This window comes from Taudactylus pleione, unplaced genomic scaffold (assembly GCF_031769625.1).
Source record: "Taudactylus pleione unplaced genomic scaffold, aTauple2 ptg000322l, whole genome shotgun sequence".
Classification (NCBI taxonomy): Eukaryota; Metazoa; Chordata; class Amphibia; order Anura; family Myobatrachidae; genus Taudactylus; species Taudactylus pleione.
Genome location: NW_028284723.1, coordinates 4211766 through 4238316, shown reverse-complemented (window position 1 = coordinate 4238316; position 26551 = coordinate 4211766). Strand labels below are relative to the sequence as shown.

At 42.0% G+C, this 26551-nt stretch overlaps 1 protein-coding gene across 1 annotated transcript in view; it reads left to right on the top strand.

Annotated features, from left to right (window-relative positions):
• The window catches only part of LOC148509511 (G protein-activated inward rectifier potassium channel 4-like), a 93523-nt gene that overhangs the window by 27017 nt on the left and 39955 nt on the right, over nt 1-26551 (top strand). The window contains exon 2 of the mRNA XM_088443018.1: nt 25168-25444. Within this exon, the coding sequence (XP_088299144.1) occupies nt 25229-25444 (216 nt within the window). The 5' untranslated portion in view covers nt 25168-25228. The remainder of the gene's footprint in view (nt 1-25167; nt 25445-26551) is intronic.

Below are 26551 nucleotides of genomic sequence, written 5' to 3'. Positions count from 1 at the left end.
TGTTTAGACGGATAACAAAATAAAAGCCTCTAAAATCCATGCCAAATAATTATTCCTGTGATTTTTTTTTTTCTGTTTCTTAAATCCGGCTAAATCCGGCAGAGCTCTTGGATGTTACAATTCTTCTCCCCGACTTTGAGCTTAAATGAACTGTGGAGTAATCTGCAATTTAATTTTCTTTCTTCGTTGGGAGTCTTGGAGAGATGAAAACTAAGATTTAACTCTGTATGTGCAAGAAAAGGGAACCATGCACAGTATGATAATAATTACAACTTATTACAGCAGTTGGCTTCGTGTGAGATAGAAGCTTAGAATTCTTCATATTACAGCCTAAGGTGCATAGACTTGGGAACAAAACAGCCTATATGAAGATTATTGAAACTGTCGTTCACCACAAAAACGTCAATTTTAATATTCATTAAAAGGGATCCATAATGCAATTTAATATAGTAGCAATGTAAACGGCCATCTAAATAAGAAGAGTGCAAGGTAATAGTGTATAGCGGAAGTCAGAAGACATCGGGCTGAAAATTGTATAAGGGATAGAGGATTCCCTGAGTGATCAGGCATAGAACCTTCAGTTTTAGGAATTGATGGCCATACTTTGCATTCAAGGGGACCAAAGTGATTAAACAAACATAAGTGAAACAAAACTAGGGGTATTATCAAAACAGATTAGATCAAGGGTGATTTACTTTTCTGTTACCAGATCACTTTTCATGGCTTGGTTGTCCGTTTTGAATGCAATTACAGACACGTCCTTTTGATAACAACATAAAGTAATCACACATTGAAAATATTACAAAAGAAATTATATTGAGATGTATCTGGCTAATTCTTCTAAATGCTATAGTAATATGTAGACTTTAATGAAATTCTAAGGACATTGTGGAGACTTAAATAGTTTAACTTTTTTTAAATTTTCATGTTATTGTTCAATTTTGTATTTTAACCAGATTCCCGTAGGTCTGTTTTGGAAGTAGCCAGTTTTATTAATAATAAATCCAATGGAAAATGGATCTGTAAGCAATTGCACTGGCAGTTGCTATTTCCGTCATTGTATTATAGGCAACTAGCTGGAGTACCCGGCGTTGCCTGGGATTTTAAGAATGGTTGTTTACAAATTATCCTCCAACCAACCTCTCCTTAGGCAGGCTTCATGAAAAGTGTGACAAACTTCCCCATCAACAGTCCTAAGGTCTTCAAAGGAAGTAACACCTGTAATGGTGTAAAGCAAACCTCGGAGATAGAAGCATTCAAAATTTGTAGGATCTACAATGTAAACAAGGCCAAGAGCTTCTGTTGCTCTGAAACCAGGATGACCATCTACAGTGACTCCCTGTTTTCTGCGCATAAAAACTTTTCGTGAAGCATTCCAGGTGTAATATTTTGGCAGCTCACAGTACAGCAGGGTCCTTGCAAAGTCATCATTTTAATGCAGTTGGAAGAAAGAAGTGAATGTTGTTGCGTAATTTGGTATAGTCAGAGAGCTGAGAATGCTGGCAAAGCCTGCTAAAGCTCTCTTCGATAATAAACATTGATCATGACAAAACATGACAACACGAAATGCTTGCCCCGAGGCCCTACCCATATGCCGTGAGGCCCCACAATGAGCGTCCAGACAAAATTGTGGTTGTAAATTAATAAAAAATTAACAGTAATTAATTTCCATTTAACATTTTTTTTAGTTGCCTCCGCCGTGTTTAAATACGCTTGTATGTAAAATGTCACGATCTTCGCTTGTAATCTGTGGATTTGCATAGAAAGACAGAAGTACAGAAGGACAAATTTTCACTTTTATATAGTAGAGAAGATAGAAAAGAAAAAATAGTAGATAAGCTAAATCCTTTTGCAATTCCGTACCTTATCTGTAGAGGGCGAATCCTATGCAAAAATGGTGTTTTTTCATTAATTAAAACTTAACAGTAATTTCGATTTAAAAATTTTTTTGTTGCCCCCACCGTGTTTAAATACGCTAGTATGTAAAATTTCACGATCATGGCTTGTAAACTTTGGATTTGTATAGAAAGACAGAAGGACAAATTTTCACTTTTATATAGTAGATATAAATGTGTATTACAAATTGAATGGATGTTATTAATTACAATATAAGTTACTACTAAACCTTTTATGGACCTAATATTAACACCTTGCATGTGATAGCTGATTCAGCTCTCCCTATTAAGGACTCTGGGCTGCAAATTTGAAGGAAATCCCAAATGCTCTTGGCCAGATTTACTGGGATTTCCTCTGACCATGAAATAGCAATGTGTGTACATATTACAGAGTCAGGAACTGAACTGATCCTGTGCCTCTGTCACTGCTTCTAAATGTCATTAACAGCCATGATCAGATGATGGAGAGAGGGGATATTTGAATCAGGAAATCGATCAATAACATCTCTTTGATGAAAATGTCAATCTGTAATATAGCTAGATATAACTTTTGTAAACATAATTTTGCAATAGGGGTTTAAAATGTGATCCTACATATACAGTCAATGCAAGGGGCGTTGTTTTCTAATGTCAGGAAACATACCAAAATTTAGGGGGGCCAGCCTATCATAGTGAAGCAAAAAAACAGCGCTAGAGAAAAATTTTAAATGATGGACGGTTTAAAATTGACCAACTAGTTTTTCATTCAATTAACTAAAATCTGCACTTTGTGAAAAGGCAGCTCTTAAAATAAAAATACACACTAGTATATACACAATACAATAAATAGTAGACTCCACTTAAATCTGCTCCTATAATAGTTGTTGTATTGGAGTTAAGGGCTCTCTCCTCTATGTCCTAATCAAAATATATTTAGCAGCAATAAAAACTTTACCAATGTATGGCTGAGGTAGCTTTTTTCTTTTGGCATCCAGCAAGTCCAAGATAAGGGCTGATGTAGAACTGAACAAAAGTGAACAGTAATTGCTGCCACCTGGAGTGCGCTAAACTACAGTATTTGCATACATTTGTATGTAGCTCTGCAGCCGGACCACTCCAATACATATGCTTGTTTTCATAGCCATTATCATCATTATCAGTACACACTTACACTAACTCTATACTAGGAACCAGAGATCCGTCTGAAAATAGGTGTAATAATTATATATACATACAAGCCTGCAATTCAGTTGACGCACCATCACTGCACTAAGCCTATGCGAGAACGCCCTGTTACTTACTAACCAGATGCAGTCGCAAGCGGAGATGGGATGACTTTGCACATGACTTTGCTCACGCTTGGTTGCAAAGCATGCTCAGCGCAAAAAAACACGCATTGCTGGTGAATTAAATTCTATTAGCTGGTATGGACAATCCGCAAGCATCCAATCAGAAATGGCTAGATAGTACCTGCTGGTGACTTGATCATCGATATGTATCTTTACACTATGCCTCGAGTACCCCATAGGAGTGCCTCCTACAAAGATGTTTCCAAGGGATGTGCTATACTTACATAAACATGCCAATACTATAATTCAGCTTACACTTTCCCACCTTGTTTTCATATCTCCAAGTGTAGGGATAGGCCACCATTTTAAGAAACACTGAAATATAAATATGGACACATTTTAGTACATATGCAGTTCAGAAATGTGTCCTTTTACTGTAAACGAGGCTCATTATCTCTAGGCTATTCCAAGTTTTTCAAAAAGTGCAATTGATGATGAATATTTGACAAATGGTGTATATACACATGGACCTGAGGTAATTAAGATGTCTGCTTGGGGAGTTGCTCCATGTGACTGATGTTGATAGGAGAACTCCCTACATTAACTCTAATCAAGTGAAGTGGAGATTTATCTGATCACAAAACAAAGCATTTCATTTGGCACAGCTGGCTGTGTGTGAAGAGGGTGACTGAGGGATAATGTGGGTCAGCAAAAAGGCCATGGATAGAGCTGAGTGGAAGTCCTGGACAGGAATAGAAAGGATTATTTTAGTAACACATCACTTACACTATGGTAAACTGTAGGATAATGATTAAGTATGTGTCCTCTTTTCAGGTATAGCCATCATTTATGAAGACATTTATTTAATTAAATATCAATCCTCAGTTCTATTTACTTAGTTACTTTTTATTTCATTTACTTATGTTAAATGTTAAAATGTTTATAAATGTTAAAGAGAAATGATAGTCTAAAAAAAGTGGACTCTGAAACAACCTGATATAGAATGCATATGATTCTAAAATAAATATTGCATTGCTGAAATATTTACTAATTCAGCTACCAATTATTCTGTATGTATATAGAAATTTCTTAATGCTGCACTACCACATACACATAAAATTTTAATAATATCCCCCATACTTTCCATCCATGCAGCCATTTTCCCAGGGCTGTTTTTTAAAACAAAACTGGCAAATGAATTCAGTTTGTCACTTTAATACGGCTGTTGAGGGCTGTAGGGGACCAATCAGAAATTGTAATATCTTGATTGCTGCTTTTGATTGGTCATCTCGCTGTCACACCCCCTCTACATCAACACACAGTCCCAGTATTCATCCGAGGCTGTAAGAAATATAAGCACTGTAAAAAAGGGTTGCAACTTACAGCAGACCTGGTTAGTGTTAGGTGGCAATTAGTAAAATGCAATGTGCAAATGAGGGTTCATGGATTTGGTTCCAACCAGGATCATATCTGTGTGGAGTTTGCATTTTCTACCCATGTATGTGTGGATTTCCTCCGGGTACTCCCACACAGTCAAAAACATACTGGTTGGTTAATTGACTACTGTAAAAAAAATATATATGTGTGTGTTAGGGAATTTATACTTCAAATTAAATGTGGCAGAGAATGGTGTGAATGGTTAAATAAAATAGCATCTGAGTATACCCAAGATGGCTGCCTCACCCTCTGCTAAATGTAAAGTGATTTGAGTGTCATTAAATAAAGGCATATTGGTATACATTAAGGGGGTTTCCTGTTGCCCAGAAACACTCTCCATTCTATACAATCTAGTAACCTATCAGTTAGTACCTGCATTGACAGTTTTATGTATTGGTATAACCCATTGGTAGAACCTATTTGGTCACAATAGTTGTCAGTGGAATGCAAAATTAAGGTTAGTCCATGCAGATGTCCTTACCCAGGCTGGATGGTCTATTTGGTAACAGATGGTATATACAGGATTAACAGCGGTGGTAGCGGTAACACAGCAGTAAGGTCAGGGTTAACAGCGGTTACAGTAATGGCTTTGGCAGCAGTAATATAGCTCTCACTAACAGGAGGTAAGTACTGCCCGTCCGTGAGGTACTGCAACACTCTACAAAGTGGCGCGAACAGAACCCAGTGCTGATGTCATCCCAGCAGCGCATCACATCAGAGTTGGAGACAGCGCAGGAGCGCACTCCCCTCTAACATTATGACTTTGGGGGAGATGTACTAAGAAAGTACCAACCAATCAGCCCCTAACTGCCATCTTACAGTTTGTAAAATGACAGTTAGGAGCTGATTGGTTGATACTTTACCTATCTCCACTTTATATCTCTCCAAGGCTTAGTACATCTACCCCAACAGTTCTGGCAATTTTAGTGAATGTTTGCTTCAAAACAATGGCCATAGCTATTGTTATTACTTATTATATGGTTGTAGTATATGATTGTTATGTTGTGGCTCTAGTGTTTCAGTGATTTTAGGGGAAAAAGGGAGTACAAGTAAGTTACTTGTGATATTATGCAGTTTTTGTTACTGAGCGTGATGTGAAGCATTGGATGAGTAACTGTAACACTAATGGTATTTATTTTATTATTATGATTTAATTGGATGTGAGGAAAGACTTGTATTCATTTTGTAGAGTTGTATTAATTTACAAGGTATTATATTCATTTCCTAAGAAGTTCTAGAATGATTTATTTAAAGGAGGTTAATATTAATGTGGGTTTTAATGTACAGCATTCTTACCTGTTCTCCTGGAACACACCCGAGTAAAGCTGGGCATCCACTATACAATTTTCTGTCAGATATCTGTCCAATCTGGCTGGTTGGAATGAAAACCTGGTAATATATGGGAGCAAATGACAATCGTCCATTTGCTCACAAACACTGGAAAATAGCCCAATATGGTTGTTCAGACAAATTGGTTAAAACACACGAATGTAACCAATTTGAACAATTGTTTTTTGTCCGTTTTCCAGTGTTTAAAACCATATGATCGACTGTCATTTGCTCCCATACATTACCAGGTTTTCATTCCAACCAGCCAGATTGGACAGATATCGGACAGAAAATTGTATAGTGTATGCCCAGCTTAAGAGTAAGTGGATTGACCGCATCCTGCCCAATTCCTAGTAAAGTAGGCAGGATGGGGAGAGTAATACCAGGAATCGCGGGTCAGTAGGGAGGGTGCAGGAAAAAGATGACGTGTCATTTTGGCCCTGTCTCCTTTTCTTAGACTCACAATTTGCGAAATAATGATGCATTGATGGTGGGGCTTAATTACACAAAACGCCAGTCCCCTCAGTGGCCATCTGCAACTCTTCTCTGGGCTTCTCCTGTAGAGGAGTTAAAAAAGTAGGCAAGTACGACTTACTTTATATCCCCCGTTATTTCCTGTTTTTAATCTGTAACATAGAATGTTATAGTTACATACATTGTACTTTTCTAATTTTATTATTATTGCAGCAAGTTTTTTTTTTTTTTTGCTTTGAAAGGAAGCATTTGTATAAATCCCTCTAAAAATACTGCGTTTGCCCCTAAGGCATATTATTAATTATTATTATTATTATTATTATTATTATTATTATTATTATTATTATTATTATTATTATTATGTCGGGTTTGGGAGCCTCATAAAAAAGTTGCTTAAATACTACTAACAATCATTTTATGAACAAACGAATATGTACAATTTGTAATCTCCTTTCGACAGGGCCATCTTTGCCTCCTTCTATGTCATTGTATGTGATTTGTGTGTAATGATCCCCTCAGTGTACAGCACTGCATAATAATAATATACACAACACCCATTAGGGATATTATAAAGGCCAAAGATGAGTCTAGGAAGGGCAATCCACTCTAAATTATACAGTATGAGATTTACTATGAAGGAAGGGACTGGATAATGTACAGTACAGCGTACAGTAAATGATAAGGGTATAATACTGTAAATCACCATGGAATTATGTAGCTTTAAAAATGTACGTGTTCGTAGGTCAGTAGATCATCTAGCTAACTTCTTATATGAGTAATGATTTAAATTAGGGGTTGTATTATTCCTTGCCATGCACAAGTGTTATTAATAATTATTGAATTGATGATAACTGAACTCACCAACATCAAGCATTGAGATCAGAACTGACTGTTTATAAAGGTATTATTTACAGGTGTTTATTCACTTTTGTATTATATAATGTTTAAACAATTGTATTTATATACCCAGGAAAATTCTGTATTATATCAGATATTTACAGATTATGGGCACTAATACGGGTTGATAATAAAAAGTAGTTTGTAACTGTATCCCAGAAATAACCTCTTACAAGTGATACTCTATAAGTAGCAAAATGCACTTCTAGCTAAAAATGTGGTAACTTATAGTAAATCCTTCAGGAATGTACAGAAGGCAATGACCGTGATTCTGAAAGGACTGTCATTGATAAGCAATGGTTTGCCTCTCTTATCTACAAAGTAATCTTAGCTTTTGATGAGCTTCAGGCCTCATTTGTTGAGGATTACAGACCTTCATAATCCAGGCCCTAAACCTGTTCTCTTTCTGCATAGATTATTCATGCGTCATTTACAGAGTGCTATCCTGTGTTAATGAAGAACCTCTCTCCAGTAAAATGCGGCTTAGACATTGTAGGACAGATGTTGGGCATTATTATGTGGGCTATTATTTTAACAACAAAAAGGCTTTTATGAATATTATGTGCTCCCTCGTCTAGTTTGTCTTCATAAATGAATAGTTATGTATCCATATCCAGTACCATGTGTTTTACATTATCTGTGATCTTCTTCTGTACAACGTGATATTTTAGAACAACGTGTATACTTTAACCATGCAGGCTGTGTTAAGGAGACGGCTGCAAAGTGAGGGACATAAGTAATAATGATGTTTGCATCCACATTGAAGATTTCATTCATGTTTATCCAAGTGAACATAGAGGGCTTGATTCTGAGGTGGACGTGGCCATGTCTTTTACCAGTCATGGCTGCATCTTTACACTAATACCGCATCCGATTTTCAAACAACTGAGATGCCCTCTTGCAGAGTATTAGGACAGTGGAGTTCTGTCAAAGTTCTTTAGATGCCACCATCAGCTACACCATCGAAACCTGCACCAGCCCTATAGCAGGAGCAGTTCCTCTATCTTTATATTGCCTATTGTGGAAATGGGTATGATATCAATGGGTATGATATCTATGGGGGACTAGCGAAGGCGAAGATGCTTTGCAAGATCCCATTCGTGTCAAAGTTAAATGTGCATGCTCTGGCAACGCAAACACACGTGCACATGGCATGAGCTCCTTACCAGCTGTGTAAAGCTGATGGTAAAAGTAAAAAGCTTTTGCATGGGAGCGGGAACTGAACCCCAGAATGATGAATTGCAATCTGTATTGTCACGATAAGCTGTAATAGAGATTTTTAATAAATAGACAGCTTCAACTGGAAAGTGTCTTACTAAACTGGACTGTATTAATACTGTGGTTAATGTGTTTGTTGTTGTTTTTTTTAGTCAAAGTTGATAAAAATTAGTCAAGAGAAAAACACAAATATATTTTTTGCTGAAGTCTGATGTTTGTGATCTTGTATAATTATGAGTTGGGTGTGGTCCAGAGTCTGTGCAAAGTAAGGCATATTTTTCAAGAAGAAATAAAGAGAAAGTTAAGCTGGGTAGCTTGGGTATACACATTAAGATTTTCTGTCCAACCATCCAACTAGTTGATTGGTTGGAATGAAAACCTGGTAACGTATGAAAGCAAATGACAATCAGCAATTTGCTACCAAACGCCGGAAAATGAACAAAAACTGTTGTTTGAACAAATTGTTTAGATCAAACATTTAACAAACTTGTCTGACCGACCATTTTTATCTGTTTTCTTGGATTTAGGAGCAAATTGCTGATCATCATTTACTCCCATACGTTACCAGATTTTCATTCCAACCAATCAACTAGTTGGATGGTTGGACAGAAAATCTTTAAGTGTGTATGCAGCATTACTGTGGCAAATGTTGGTAATTGTATTGCTGCACCTCCTCCTCTGTTAAGTAGTCTTTGCTGCATAAAAGTGCTTGATTTGAATGGCAGAAGCCAGATTTACTACCTTATGCTAATGCAAGAGTCAGTAGGACTAATGCAGGGGTTTGTGCATCTGAAATTGTAAACCCATGCTGCCCATTGACTTTATATAACCATCATCATTAGTATCAGCACGTGCACCAGCCCCAAGCCAGGTGGAAGAAATCCATCAGTTAAGGAGCCTATCCATTACACGACTTTGTGAACAATCTGACCAAAACCAGGAAGTTTTGGTCGCATTGTTCACAAAGTCATGTAATGGATAGCCGGCAACGACCAGCGATGCACCTGCACGCTGGGTCCTTGCCGACCCTGACTATCTACTGAACACGCTCGTCAGGTTCGGTATGTTCAGAGATAGGAGGTAAGGACTCCTGCACTGAATGACGTTCAGTGAACGCTGTTCAGTGCGGGCACCTCACCTCGGCGACCTGAAGGTCTGAATGCTAGACGTTCAGTCTTTGAGGTCGCCTAGTGGATAGGCCCCTTAACTAACAGCCTTTCCTTCTATGTACACACAACTCAGAAACGCACTGCGCATTAGAAACATTTCCATGTCACTCACACAAGTCAGGGCGGATCCGTTTGCCCACAATGATGCTGCCCAGTTGCACTCCTGAAAATACAGAGTAGCCTAACTTCTGTATGACTCGAAATTGGATGGAGAAATGCAATAATGTGTACAATGGCTTCTGCGCATGCGCTATGTTCAAAAACTTACCATTTGCATCTGTGCACAGAAATCATCTGACTCACAACCAGCACCATAGTTTCCTACATTTTACCATCAATCAAGTAGTTACCTGTACTTATTGTGTTTAATACACAAAAAATCTGAGAAGAGAAAAGAGAACATTAATGTTTGCAAGATAGAAAGATTGCGTAGGGATGTGTCAAATTATCAATACGTATAGCTACAAAATCACACCTGTAGTCTGAAAATAAAGCCAATTTTTCTGCTTCAGTATCCATAGAAGGTCCACAGGGTGACCTTGGAGGTATAGGTGATGCAGAGTCATCCGGGCACCTTACACAGTAAATTCTTCTCCCAGGATGCAACGGGTCTCCCACTATACCCCGCCCCTGGGCGGGAGGCTCCACAGTTTCGTTGGGTGCCCGGCCGGAGTCGGGTCACTGAACATGCAGTGGGGCTTTTACTTGATTGAATTTGATTCTTCTAAGTGCAGTCAGCGTGAACAGTCCAGTGGAATTTCGCACTGCCGCATCATCACCCCGCTGGTGCTGTGACACCGGTACTGATCTGGGGATCTCGGCAAGCCTCTGGGGTCTTGGCTAGCAGAGACCCCGTAGGATCCCTAGACTGCAGCTGGACGCTACAGGGATGCAGGTAAGGGACACGGACCACGGTGGTGCGTGCTAAGTCGCAGTCTTTTTCCTCCAGGGCTGGGGGACACCCTGGGGATGACAGCAAGTGTGGCCAGGCACTGAGTCCTGCGTCCACACTAAGCCACTTGGGACTGGAGTTCTGGAACACTCCAGCGTCCCAGGGTTTAAGCGCTGGGCAGGGGAGGCAGCCTTCCAGTCTTTGGGGTTGGGGCGCAGTGCTAGGTGAACCGCAGAGGAATCTGCACTACCAATCAATATATTGGAACTGCGGGCAGTTTTCACGGCTCTGCAGCAAGCCAGGCTGGTGCTTCATGGAAAACCCGTGCAGATGCAGTCAGACAAGGCCACGACAGTGGCTTACCTAAACCGTCAAGGGGGAACTCGAAGTCAGGCAGCTATGACAGAGGTGTCACTCATCTTGACATGGGTGGAAGTCCATCTACCAGCCATTTTGGCGGTATTCATTCCAGGAGTGCTAAATTGGGAAGCGGACTTCCTCAGCTGTCATGACGTGCATCCCAGGGAATGGTCTCTTCACCAAGAAGTGTTTCAGCTCTTAGTGGACAAGTGGGCCCTTCCAGATGTGCACCTCATGGCCTCTCGACAAAATCACAAACTGCCACTGTACGGGTCCCGGGCATGGAATGCCAAGGCTTTCCTGGTGAATGCTCTGTCAGTCAAGTGGTCCTTCTGGTTTGTGTACCTGTTTCCCCCATTAACACTTCTTCCTCGCGTTCTTCAAAACGTCAAACAAGAGGGAGACATAATCCTGCTGGTGGCTCCAGCTTGGCCCCGGCGCCCCTGGTACTCAGATCTTCAGTCTCTCCATCAACACTCCGTTGCTGTTACCTCAACATCTGGACCTGTTGTCTCAAGGTCCTTGCCTCCACCTGGATTTAGGTTGCCTGTCTTTGACGGCATGTCTCTTGAGACATCCCTTCTAAGGTCCAAGGGGTTTTCCAGCTCTGTGGTTAATGCCATGCTCAGAGCAAAATTTACCACAGGGTGTGGCATACCTACTTTGAATGGTGTCATCCTAGAAGTTATGACCAACAGGTGGTAAGGATAGCCAGAGTGTTGGTCTCCGCATTGCTACACTGAAGGTCCATATTTCGACCCTTTCAGTGTGGTTCCAGCGAAGGATTGCTCCTCTTCCTGTCATCTGCACTTTTCTGCAGGGGGTTCCTTCGTATCCAGCCTCCAATTGTCTCTCCTGCGGCACCTTGGGATTTGGCTGCTGTCCTTAAATCTCTCCAGAGCCCTCCCTTTGAACCACTGGGCTCAGTGGATCTCAAATGGCTTACTGCCAAGACTGTTTTTCTTCTGGCCATTGCTTCCGCCAGAAGAATTTCCGATTTAGGGGCTCTCTCTTGTCATTCCCAAATTCTAGTTTTTCACAGGGACAGGGCAGTGCTTCAAACTCACCCAGGGTTCCTTCCTAATGTGGTCTCTAGTTTCCACATTAATTAATAAATTATTGTGCCAGCCTTTAATTCCCCAGACCTCTCAGCAGGGGAGGCCTCATTGGATGTGGTACGTGCCCTCAGGATTTATGTGGATCGTACCAGTTCTCTCCGGAAATCGGACTCCTTGTTTGTTCTTTATGATTTCCACAAGAGAGGATGGCCAGCCAATAAACAAACTTTGGATAGATGGCTTTAAATGACTATCTCTGAGGCTTAAATTCATGAGGGCCACCAGTCCTGCCCTCTGTTACTGCTCATTCTACTTTGTCTGTGAGCCCTTCGTGGGCAACTCGTTGTGGTGCCTCAGCTGTACAGCTTTGTAAGACATCCACGTGGTCTTCTATTCAGACCTTTTTGAGGTATTACTCTTTTGATACCTTTGCCACTCAGGATGCTTCCTTTTGGCGGCGGATTCTCCTTTCTGCACAGGATTGTCCCCTCCCCTGAGGATACTGCTTTGGGAATCCCCAAGGTTACCCTGTGGACTTTCTATGTATCTTGAAGTAGAAAGGTAGAGATATGGTAAGAACTTACCCTTGTTATCTCTTTTTCTACGAGGTCCATAAGGTCCACAAGGCACCCCGCCCTGATGCACCTGTGCTTCAGTTGGGCTTCGCTCTGGTCACCGGCTTTCCATCTCCTTCTGTGTGAGAATATGATTCTAGTGTGTTCCAGACTTTCTTCTCTCTCTTTTATCATCCTCCGGCCTTTGGCTTGATACGTAACTGAGGAGCCTTCGCCCCGGGGGCGGTGTATAGAGGGAGACCCGTTGCATCCTGGGAGAAGAATTTACTGTGTAAGGTGCCCGGATGACTCTGCATCACCTATACCCCCAAGATCACCCTGTGGACCCTATGGACCTCGTAGAAAAATAGTTACTTTTTTTATAGGGAGATTTCAAATGTACGGAGTATCTCTGTGCTATGGTGGGGTATTACCTTTTACAGTCACAAAATGATGTTTCAGAGAAATTTAATGTACAAACGGAAAATAACTCCTAAAAAGATTTGGTGCTGGGTTTATATGGAGTGGACTATGTGACAACGGAAGAGCTTTTGCATGAAGGGATTTTGTGTTATTTGGCTGGAAAACACATGCATGAAAAATAAATGTGTGCTTTAAAACATAAGTTTGTCGAAGAGAAAACAGTGCAACAGTCAATATTGAGAGATTACGGTATGAACTCACGTTTTGTCTGAAACTTGCAGACGACTTCATGGATTGCGAAACGCATTAGGGCTCACACCACTGAGACATACCACCTGGATACACACTCATTGCCTGACACCCCCTGGATTTCCTTTTGGCCAAAGAGACTCCATTGTACAATAGCTGTGTTCTCATGAAGATCTCGGATAAGCGATATATTCTCTTTTTTTATGTAAAGGTATAATGTAATAATTTTATGTAACTATTGTTAGGCCTTTCTGTTTGAGGTTTACATCATCTGCTGAAAACAGTGGAATAGTCCCATGTTATCCTTTCTATGAATCATCAAAATGTTCTTATATGCTTGTGAAAACATCAAACAGGCTGATTGTTCAGTTTCATTATTTTACCTGTTCCTGAACATATTGTGCTGCTTTGTTCTATTGTTGATCGATATTCGAATAATACCTTTAGACCTTGACAGTGAAAGACCATCCTGAACATTACATCACCACATATTCACATTGATGGACAAACATAGTCCAAATAAGGCACTAATAAACATACAATTAACAGATGCAGTATCTTAGAATCAACCCGGATGAGTTCACTCTGAGCTCATTGGCTCCCAGACCTCCAGCTGTTTGGGCGGGAACCTGTCAGCCCGGAGGCATGGCAGGCAGCCCTGTCACATAGCATACTGGCTAACAGCATAACAAGAACAAACATCATGTGACTTTGGCGTGGCAGCCATCATTGGGGCAGAAGTATGAAGCTCTGGAAAGTGATAAAGTGCAGAGTGATAAACGGCCAACCAATCAGCTCACAACTGTCATGTTACTAGCTGTGTTTGAAAAATGACAGGTGGGAGCGGATTGGTTGGTCGTTTATCACTCTGCACTTTATCACTTACCACAGCTTCATACATCTGCCCCATTGTGGTTGAACAGACCAGTAAGCAAATACCACCCAGCGGTGACAAAACAAGATGCCCAAAATGAAAAATAAAGGTGCAAATGAAAACACAATAACAAACACCAGTAGATCTATTTACAAATAATTAGTACTTCACATGGCATTGAATAAGCAGTTAATGTTCAGCACATAGCACAATATTTTAGCAGAAGGCTATGGAATGATCTGAAACCAACAACTAGCATAAACGGAAAATAATATGAAACAACACAAAACTCCACACAACAATGTATATCACATGGCAGTGATTAAATGTATAAGTTAAAGAAAACAACCCATCTTGAAATCTTCATTTAATCAAGCCAGGCTACTAATGGGGCTCATACACCTGTAATGAATTGCTCAAATTCCTCGTTATGCTGGGGTCGGGGACCAGAAAAATCCAACATGTTGGTCAATCGCAGTTCCCGATTTCTGACCCAAAAAGTAGAGAATTTTTAACATGTTGAATTTCCCAGATTCCCTGATGGATCACTGATCATCAGTGTCTGCGGGTTGGTGTTTTTGATCGCTGACTGGTGGATTGTTTGGCGCTTGGGAATCGGGGATTAGCGGTGCTGATATATGGTCCACATATATCTGCGAATGCATCTAAATTCCCGTTGCCTTCTCTCATGAGGTGTGTAGTGTGGTAGATCATAAAGTATTTGAGATGCCCAACGGATACTTAATCTCTGAAAAATGTCTTGCCGCCTTAGACTTTGTAGATCCATTGTGCACAAAGCTTTCTTAATAGAAGATCTATGCTGACTCAACCTTTCTTTCATCATAGTGCTGTTTTTTCCTACATTAAGTAAACAGCAGGGACATCTGAGAATATAAATCACAAATTTACTATTATAGTCCAGTCTGTATTTGACACTATTAGGGGTATTCAATATGAAGCGAAAACTCAGATTTTGCGATGTTTTCGCACCGATGACGTCATTTTAGGAGGTTTTGGTTTTACACCATATTCAATTTCAAAGACTTTTCGCAGGTTCGAAAAGTCTTTGAAAAAAAAAAACGTGGATAACTTTTCACCACTGAATAAGTGGCGAAAAAAAGTGGAGAATTGGGGTTTAGGGGTGCAGGCTTAAAAAAATTGCCTGCACCCCTGGGAATGACATTTTAAAAATAACTGTGTCAAAAAAAGTTTTTAAAAAAAAATAGGGACACCCCAAAAAATGTATTTAAAAATTGGGGTGAAAAAAAAAAATGGGAAAAAAGTGTTTAACAATAGGGAAATAGGTTCAGGGCTATTCTGCAAGTATGCGGCAGGTGTATTCTAGAATAGGCTATTAGCGGCAGGTGCATAGTTGCAGAATTTTTTAAAACTTACTTTAGGGACATAAAAATATGCTAGTACCCATTTTCATGTACCCCAAATTTGATGGGACCACTTAAATGAAATGAAAAAAATAACCTAAGTGCTCTTCTGCAACACTTCTTCAATGTCGGGAAAAAACACTTTCATTTGCAGGCTAAAACGGGGGTGCCCTTAGTGATCCCCCATGTTTTTACAACTTTAGGGGGGTACTACAATTTATTCCAGAAAAAAAAATTTTTTTTACGCAGATCCCACTTCGCACCTTCCCGCTTTCGTAGGTTTCATACTGAATACGGGGATAAAGCGGGCGTGCGCCCTATACTTTATCCCAGGAAAATCTCCGATGTGGAGCGAAAAGTCCAGCACGGACTTTTCGCTCCCATATTTAATACCCCTCTATATTTCTTATTATCATGAGGGTTTGCAAAGGTATTGCCTACCAGAAGGAATGGGCAATTAGTGCATATACTATAAACTTAAACACAACCTGTTTGTCGGTCAACCACTGATGCTTAGTGGTTAAGGGTCTACTAGACCTAACAGTCACGGGTTGGGTACATGATCCCGTGGCACACAATGCCGGCGGTCAGAATCCCAGCACCGGAATCTCAATGGTGTAAATCCAGAAGCATGCAGGTGAGTAATTTAACCCTTCCACTAACCCTACCCTTCACCCACCTTTCCCGCAGTCTAACCCTAACTCTCCCCCCCGCATCCTAACCCTAACCCTCCCCCCCAAATCCTAACCCTCCCTCTAGTGCCTGACCATAAACCTGACCCTAATACTTACCGTCGGGATCGAAGCCCCTGGGATTCTGACTCCTTTTGGGATTCCAGTGCAGTATTCTGAGCACTAGAACTCTGTGTGCCGGGATGCGACTACATGCCTTAGTCACAACTAGATCTTTAAAATCAGGGCTTCATCTGTAAGCAAATTTTGGAGCATCCCCATTCATTCTAGATAGCCCATGGTTGCTGAAATTTGGTGCCTGATTCAGAGATGTATGCAATGCATTACTTACACAGTTGAGTGATTATCACTAAACTGCGCATGCATTATAGTCGTACGTTGCATGTGTAAAGGTACATTACCATAGTCGCTCTCAGAGACTCTTTACGCACAGTGTGATTGACAGTCATGGAGCATTTGGTCAGTTCCCACGGCCATTCTGAGTAGCCATAGGGTTATTTAGAATTGCGATAATCAAATGATCTGTGACCGATGCTGCGTCTTTGTATGATGCTTGGATTTGCAAAGCCACAGGTGGGCGCCTCAATACAATCCTCGGTGTCTGCAACACTTGCATATTTTTTTGCGCAATATCTGCGTATGAGATCGCAGTTCCCGACTTTGGAGTTCCCTCATCAGCATTACAGACGTGATATGTCATGTGATGCCGATGAGGGGACTCGGGAGCTGCTCTGCGCTATGTATGCAATACACAGAGCTGTGGCAGCCTCCGTCCGGGAACAGAAGACACTGTTCTTGGCAATTGCAGGGTCAGACCACCCCTGTTGGGGTGGGAGGGGCGGGGAGCTTGGCAAGCACCCCTGTCATCTCCCCCTTAATCCGGCCTTGCATATGTGTATGTAACATCCTTAAAAATGTCATGAATAATTGATTTATTTAACACCAAATAAAAACAAAGTAGATTATATTAACTTAAAACTAATAAGAGGTTTGAACAGTCATCAAACTAGTTCATACTGTATATGCAAGGGGGTTGCAGTCAGGAAGCCGGCGGTCGAAATGTCGATTGCCGGCTTCCCGACTGTCAAATCCCAGCAGGGTACAGGTTTTCGAAATCCCGATGCCTGTCATTAGACCTACACCGGGAGCCCGATGCCCGGCATACCGAACGAAGGTAAGCCAGGCGCCGGGCGCGGACAGCCGCCGGGGGGAGGGTTAGGTGTCAGGGCTCCTGGGGGGACTTAAGGTTAGGCACCCCACGGGAGGGTTAGGATAAGGCTAGGGGAAGGGGGAGTTAGGGTTAGGCACCCCTGGGGGGAGGTTAGTGTTAGGCACCCCCCCAGAGTTTTAGGTTTAGGCTGCGGGGACAGGGGGGTTAGGTTTAGGCACTAGGGGGGAGGTTAGGGTTAGGCACCCCTAAGGGAGGGTTAGGGTTAGGGGGGCAGGGTTAGTAATACTTACCAAAAACCCCTGTCAGGATCTTCACCCCTGCTGTGCTACTTGCTTCGGGATTTGAACCGCCGACCATGTGGCCAGAGGTAATATATACCGATTCCATGCAAGGGAACTGATAATACCTAAAAATCAACCAATTTACAATTAAACATACTCTCTCTTAATAAACATGTACAAAACAGCCTGAAGTAGAAACTAAGTAGTAACATAATCCGTAGAGACAAATCTGAACAAAAGCACGAGGGACTAAATGAGCCAAAGTAAATTTCTCTTTCAGGAATATTATCCTATTTATACAAATCGGTAACCAAACTCCTAAATCCAAGAAATATGAGAGTGTGAGAGTTATTATCGGTGTTAGCAGTAAATCGCCATCTTACCTATTCACCAAATTACAACTAGTTGCATTTAGAGTTTCTGGTTAAAGTTCTAAAAAGAAAAAAGAGGAAAGAAGATAACTCCCATGGAAGGGACACACTCTGGGCCTGATTCAGAGCGCTCGCTCTGAATCAGGGCCCTCCTACCTTTTTTTGGAGCGTCCTCATGGACGCGAGCGTCCATGATGATGGTCGCGATGGTCTTGACCCTCGCGACCATCGGGCTTGCGACGGAGACCCTGCGGTAGGGTCTCGCTGCAGCAAGCCCTGGAGTGATTTTGGCTCTATCAGAGCCAAAATCAATCACTCCCACTGACATCACTAGTGATTTCAGTGGGGCCGGCTTGAGACGGTAGGCGTTCCCATGGGAACGCCTCCGTCTGGCAGGCACGCCCCCGGCATGCCCACCAAAGGGGGCGTGCTGTCTATCAACATCGACAGCACGCCCCCTTTGGTGTGAGACCCGGAGCGATGGAGAGCCCGTCGCTCGCCGGGTCTCGCACATGCGCACGACGGAGCTCCCTCCGTCGTGCGCATGCGCAGTGGGGGAACATCGACCCGCTTGCGAGCAGGTCTGAATGACCCCCTCTGTCACAAGATAGTTAAAAATATACTTTTATTATTACATCTATAAAATTGTTAATGAAATAGGGCAAAAAAATGTTGAAACTCATAATACATATATATACACACATATACAAATCCTTGAAAAAAATAGAGAATTCAAAATTAGCTTGTCTCATGGGATCATGAGAAATTATCTACCGTGTTCCATGGATTTAATCCAGAAAAGGTAACACTATTGTCACTGAGAGTCAATAGCAATAGGTAAAAAGATTATCAAACAGATAAATGTATATCTGAAAAGCACAAGAGTCAATCACCATAACCCCTCCATTTTCCTTATTAGCGTATATGTATGATCAGATCCATTTATATACTGTATATGATTAACCCATTATTTGTTACCCTTGTATTCTGTCAACAGATAGAATTTTTTGCTGTTTTATGTGTTTGCACTTAGCATTTGAGAATTAACATACCTGAGGGGTTATGATGATTGACTCTTGTGCTTTTCAGATATACATTTATCTGTTTGATAATCTTTTTACCTATTGCTATTGATTCTCAGTGACAATAGTGTTACCTTTTCTGGATTAATCCATGGAACACGGTAGATAATTTCTCATGATCCCATGAGACATGCTAATTTTGAATTTTGAATTCTCCATTTTTTTCAAGGATTTGTATATGTGTGTATATATATATGTATTATGAGTTTCAACATTTTTTTCCCTATTTCATTAACAATTTTATAGATGTAATAATAAAAGTATATTTTTAACAATCTTGTGACAGAGGGCCTGATTCAGAGCCGGACGCTATTTCGCTCGCTCGTTCAGAAAAAGGGGCTGGCTATTTAAATTGACCGTTCGCTCTTTGCGGTCTGTTGACGCCTCTATGTCTGATCGGGCGAACAAAACATGCGGACGTTTTTTTGTAAAAAACGCCCCCTGGCCGCTCGCATCATACGTCATCTCCGCTATTTATTAGATTAATCGAGTACATCGAAAGGCGAATGAACTGCTCGCTATTCATGTGGTTGCATTTTAATACCGCAATCATGCGAGCAGTTCTGGCTCAAAGACACCCAACTGACGTGGTCGATGACGCTGCTTTGTTAATTATGCACACCCTTAAAACGCCCGTTTTGACCTTTTGGCACGCCTGCTTTCGGATCTCCACTCCCCGTTTTCAAGCACCTTCCCCTGTTACCACCCACAGACGCCTCATTCTGTCACTCATATTAGCAGGCATTCGCTATTTTGCAAGCACACGATTTTCGGCCGCACTGACTGGTTCGCGCATGCGTACTAAAACCCATACGTGTGCGAACATCGCTCGGAGCGAACGAGCTGCCGCTTACGAGCGGCTCTGAATCAGGCCCAGAGTGTGCCCCTTCCATGGGAGCTATCTTCTTTCCTCTTTTTTCTTTTCATTGACACCAGACTCCTCTGTTTTATGTTTATTAATTGAATTAGGGTCCACGCAATTAGTATAAACCATTTATTTTACTTCTCCAATTAAGAGTTTGATTGTCATTCCCTGTGCTGCGTCCACCCCCCCCCTTTTTCCCCGTTCCCTTGTCTACTTAAAGTTCTAAAAAGTCTACTGTAGATAAAGGGGCCACACAAAATGGCTTTATTGATGGGCAGCCGCTAAAGTGAAATTCCAGTCAGCTATGTGAAAGCTATGTCGTCAATTGATTTTGCACGAACCGCCATCATTAGTACCGTCACTTGCACCATGCTAGGTACAAGAGATTCCATCGGAAATAGTTTTCCCTTCCCTGTACACGCATTCGCACAGAGCTATAGATATACGCCCCTGACACTCCCACAAGTCAAACTGCTCTGTGCATCGTATGGTCACCTCCAAGTTCCTTTACCGAAATGCACAGTTTCACAGAAATACAGATCCAGCCAAGTTCCGTCTGACTCAGTACAGGAAAGAAAAAATATTCATCTGCGCATGCACTGTATGCAAAATCTCGCTGTTTGCGTCCATCCACAGAGACTCAGCCCCAGAGTGTCTCCTTCTGTTCACCACCTGACACATTTCATCATAACACTTTTTTGAAAGATAAACAAATAGCTCTAACATGCTCAAAACCCTGAAATCGGATAAATATTTCGATATATTTTTTACATTTTTATACAGTACTATCACTCTAAACTGTATCAATGCACAAGGGGATTTCTAATTAAGGATAGGGGACACCAATTGGAAACTATGATGTACGGTAACATATACAAGTACCAATAAAACTGTTCATTTATTATTATTATTATTATCGTTCATTTATATGGCGCCACAAGTGTTCCGCATCACCTTACAAAGTACATAAACAAATAGATTGATTTACAGTGACTTACAGTACAGGACAGTACAGTACAATACAATACATTACAGGACATGGCTAATATACATTGCTACATTCACGACCATAACACCCAGATAAGCAACAATGCAAAGCAACCAAGTGCCCTGGTAGAGAGTAAGAAGTAGATGAAGGTAGAGTAAGGAGAAGCACAAGAGGGTAGAGGGCCCTGCTCATAGGAGCTTACATTCTAATACTAACACATTCTGATTATTCAAATATAGTGGGTTCTAGATAGTTCTAAAGCCATTCACTTCAAACTTACATATGGACTAGAAAGTGAAAAACACAATATAAAAAGTAACTAATTACACACACACAAAAAAATCTAGACTTAGGTAAATCATGACACCATCATAAGGCTCCTATGATTGGCAGAACTAGATCTACAATATCAGCTGAAAAGAATAGACCAGAGAAAGGGACTCACTTAGAGGTGGACGCATGTTCTCTCAGAATGTACATAGGGAAAATAAACACTTTAAAAAATGTATATAAATACATTTGTGCAGCTTGCTGAGGTTATAGGTCAGAGCTACAATCAGGGACCTATCTGTGTGGAGATTGTATGTTCTACCTATGTTAGCGTGGGTTTCCTCTAAGTGTTCTATGGGCCTTATCAGGTTGAATCGCAAGGCTGCGTTCTGCGCATGTGTATATGACGCGGTGTTCGTGAACCAGGCACTGCAATCGGGAATGCGATTGCAGGCAGTAGGCAGACTCGGTAATCAGTGATTGACCGTAAGTGCTGTTTGTGGGTGGTGACGGGGGTGGTCGTGAGAATGCAGGCATGTCAGTGCGTTCGAACGCCGTTGCAGGGATGTGCATAAATTATCCACAACGAACCCATACGCAGCCTGAGTACTCACTGTGTGCAGGAAGTTTAGCAATTCCTGCTGGAGGGTCAGGTCAACCACTATTCTGCGTCTTGGTCCGATAGTTCTCGATTGTACCGATGTTTTCTCAATCTTGCATATTATGATGGATGCGAGTGAAGGTAAGGGGGTGTCTTTATGAAGTACTTGGCGTCTTCATAATATGGTGTGGTGGCAGTGCGTATGCATTCATGAGCATATTTCCACAGCTAGTGGGTGCGTGCGAACGCAGCCGTGCGATCCATGCTGAATCAGGCCCTATGTTCAAACCACAGTCTAAAACATACAGGTATGATAATTGGCTTCTGACAAAATTACCCGTATTGTGTGTATTTGTGAGTGGTAATGAATATAGATGGTATGCTCCAATGGTGCAGGAACTGATGTGAAAGCGTAACATTTTCTGGGTTGTGCTGCATAATATATAGATGCTAAATAATAAAATAAGGGTCTCATTCAGACCCGCTCGCGAGCGCAGGACGCTCGCAAGCGGGTCGATGGTACCCAAATGCGCATGCGCATGACGGAGGGAGCACTAAAGGGGGCTCGCACTAAAGGGGCCCCTTTAGTGGGCGTGCCGTGGGCGTGGTTGCCAGACGGAGGCGTTCCCATGGGAACTCCTACCGTCTGGGTCCGACCCCACTGACATCAGTAGTGATGTCAGTGGGAGTGATTTTGGCTCTGAGAGAGCCAAAATCACTCCTGGGCTTGAGGCAGCGAGACCCTACCGCAGGGTCTCGTCGCAAGCCCGATGGTCACGCTGGTCTTGACCATCGCGACCATCATCATGGACACTCGCATAAGCTGTGGGTGGTCACCCACAGCTATGCGAGCGTCCAAGAGGCTGCTCCATTTTCGGGTAGGAGGGCCCTGATTCAGAGCGAGCGCTCTGGTCAGAGCGTCTGGCTCTGAATCAGGCCCTAAGTGCGGTATAAACTTGTGTGTTTAGAGTCAGATGCATCTCAAAATACGTCCCATTCAAAAACAGTGATATTTGTGCCAGTCATACGTCGGGCATAACTAGAGTTTTGGCTGGACAGTGCTATTAATAAATATGAAAGTCACATTTCTAATATAAATAGTAATTAAATGCAAGTTAAATGAAATACAAACATCTGTTGTGTTCCATTTTAATAATCCAATGGGAATCATCTTTTATGCAGTAGTGCTAATAGAAATATCAGTTAGGTAATGCAAATTGATGGAAGAAACTCTATCATATATAGCCATGATGATTAATTATTACCATACACTTGTGGGAAAGGTGATGTCAGCTTTCTTTCTTCCTCCAGGTGCCAACATTCTACTTGCAGCTCTGTATCTATAACACAACAGTTCTACCAAATGATGGATGCACTGCAGAACTGCTATATGTAAAGCATGAAATAAATGCAGTAGCAAATGCAGGAGTTTAAAAGGGGGGTTTCCAAATCCTTGGTTACCGAACCAATGAAAAGACACCTAGCCACAAATAAATAGACAGACAAACACTGACTGACACAGACACACAGAGACAGACACACACACCCCTATCGCTAAAAATCATGAATGCAGCAGGCAAATAAATACAGCCAGCATGATTTATTAAATACCTCCCTCCCCCCAGTAGTGGTTCCCCCTTTGCAGTGCCCCCAGTAGTAGTGCCCATTATGCAGTGGCCCCAGAAGTACCCCTTATATAGTGCCCCCAGTAGTAATCCCTCCTATGCAGTACCCCTTATATAGTGCCCCCAGTAGTAGTCCCCCCTTTGCAGTGCCCCCAGTAATAGTCCCCCTATGCAGGGCCCTCAAGAGTAGTCCCTCCTATGCAGTGCCCCTTATATAGTGCCCCCAGTAGTAGCCCCCCCAGTAGGGCCCCATATGTAGTGCCCTCAGTAGTAGTCCCCCCCATAGTGCCCCTTATATAGTGCCCCAAGTAGTAGTCCTCCTATTCAGTGCCCCCAGAACGGGCTACCTCCCTATTCAGTGCCCCCAGTAGCAACCACCCCTATACAGTGCCCCCAGTAGCGGCCACCCTATACAGTGCCCCCAGTCATGGCCCTTTATACAGTGCCCCTAGTAGCAGCCACCCCCCCATACAGTGCCCCCAGTAGCGTCCCCCCTAAACAGTGCCAGTGTCAGTGCCCATGCCTCTTACACACAAAAAAATACAACTTACCTGACTCTCCGCTCCTGCTGCGACTGCCGCTGTCTGCTCCTCCCAGCCTGTTCTGCACAATGGCAGAGACGTCCGGAAGGCGGAGCTCATGAGTGAGCTCCAGCCAACTCCCTCTGTGGATGCAGCAGCCAATGAGAGTCTGTCTGACTCTCATTGGCTGCTAAAATAAAGAATAAACACACCGCCGCTGGGTAGTACGAGCGTACTACCTGGTGCCGGCGGCAGTGTGTTTGTTAGTGTGTAGTGCGGGCCGCACTCACTGCGGTCCTCACTACACTTAGTGATCGGCGAGCAGGGGGGGGTTTCTGGGTACTCAGAAACCCCCCCTTCGTGTGCGCCTGAAGTGATACGTGAGACTGTTCTAAAAAATTACGTTATTTTGTAAATTAGATTTTCATTCTCCAACACAGCATAACCATTGAACATGATCATAATACTATGTTATTCTATTTCAAATATGCTTTTTCAATAACTACAGTAGGTGTGACTTTGTCAGTGGTAGAAAGTCACAGAGTTTCATGTGAAAACAGGTTAAATAACATAAACTTATTCCCTTTGTTATTGCACCGTCAGTATTAAGTATGACATACAGCTCCTAACTAAGCGGGATGTACAGTAGTCACTATCCTGGCTGTCAGGATGCTGGCACCAGAATTCCGACGGTAAGTAGTGGAGTTAGGGGGAGGCTGTTAGGATATAGGGGGAGGTTTAGGTTTAGGCTGCAGGAGAGAGGTTTGGTTTAGGTTGCCGGGAGGGGGGGTTAGGTTTAGGCTGCTTCCAATGATCAATGTTGGCACTATAGCACCTATTTCCTTATATGGTATTTCTTCACTGGGATCTTTCTTCCCCGGTTCCGTGAAACTGCACGGTTATATACCAAATGTTACATGGTATGACCAGTCCATACTTATAGACTTTTATTACATGTCTTTATTGAACTTTGAGATTTAACCTTAAAGAAATCCACCCAAATTTAAACTTTTGTGTTCACAAAGTTCAAAGATTTAATACAGAAAACAATATTATACTTACTTACCCATGCCATTACTGAAGATAGTTGTATGTCCTCTTTAGTATGTACAGTATAGGTATGGATTATCTAGTGCATAAAACATCTAGATTGTAGAATGAGTCTCTTTCTGTGACTCTGATTATCTTCTCACTAATCACTATTATTGTCTGTCATTATAGGATCCAAGAGAGAATGTGCTATGTTCTTGAATAAATCCAGATGGTCATCATCTGAACTACAATGGCACTGGCTGCTCCTAGCAGCAGCATGGACCTGCAGCAGGATAATGGGCCCTGTGTGCTGAATCATGTCAATGAGAACAGGCTGAAAGTAGATGATCAACGAATCAGGAGAAACTCCATTCCTCCAGTTCAGACTCCAACAGCAAAGCATATGCTAGCCTACCTACCCAGGCCACCTACAGACACCAGCAAATATGGGACATTCCCCCAAAAAGTAAAGGGTCTTTTTTTCCTGTTAGATGTTAAAGTATACATTATTATTTGACAAACAGTATAATTATTACTTCTTAAAAGTTAATGAGCTTTGAATACCCTTTTTAAGTTCGGATTTTCCCGCCATGTTCAGATTTTTCCCGCCAAAAATCGGGTCTCAGAAAGAGGCAAAACATCATCTTTCATGGAGAAACACCATCATTCCTGGACAAATGGAGAAACACCATCATTCCTGAGACCCGATTTTTGGCGGGAAAATCCAAACTTAACCGAATCCGCTCATCTCTATTTTAAAGTGAATGCATCACCATTAAGCACATTACAATAGATTGTGTACATACAGTATGACAGATGTGGACCACAAGTTTGTTGTGGTGTAAAAGTGGAACTCAATCATAGATGTTGACTATGGGGTTTATGTATCAAGCATTGAAAAGCATGGAGAAGTGGACCAGTGCAGAAGTTGCCCATATCAACCAATCAGCTTTGAAGTAACATTTATCAAGCACAGTCTATAAATTAATAGATAGGAGCTGATTGGTTGCTATGGGCAACTTCTCCACTGGTCCACTTCTCCACACTTTTCACTGCTTGATACATAAACCTGTAAAACTCTGTAGAAAAGCTAACCTTCCTAACAATCTAAACATAAACACATATCAAAATAACCTGTGGTATAGTGCTTTTTGCCCTACACCTACAATATATGTTATAACACTTCTTTTCTAAGATTCCAGTTGTGTAGGGGTCTATGGGCCTGATTCAGAGATGTGCGCTAATGCCATCGCAGCTGCAATCCTGTTCACAGCTGCAGTGTGAAAATATGCAGATGTTGCAGTCGCCGCAGATTGTATTAAGACGCCCACCTGCACTATGCAAATCCAAGTATCTTCCTACAAAGATGCAGCATTGGTCGCAAATCATTTGATTATCACAGTTCTGAGTAACCCTATAACTACTCAAAATGTCTGCAGGAACTGAGATGCCAGAGCCACTTTCACTGCGTACAGGATTGCAGACGCAGGCTGTGACACGACCAGTAGACGGTCACAACACGCCTGGGTTCCTTACCTCCCACAAACGCTCCCTGACTGTCAATCACACTGCA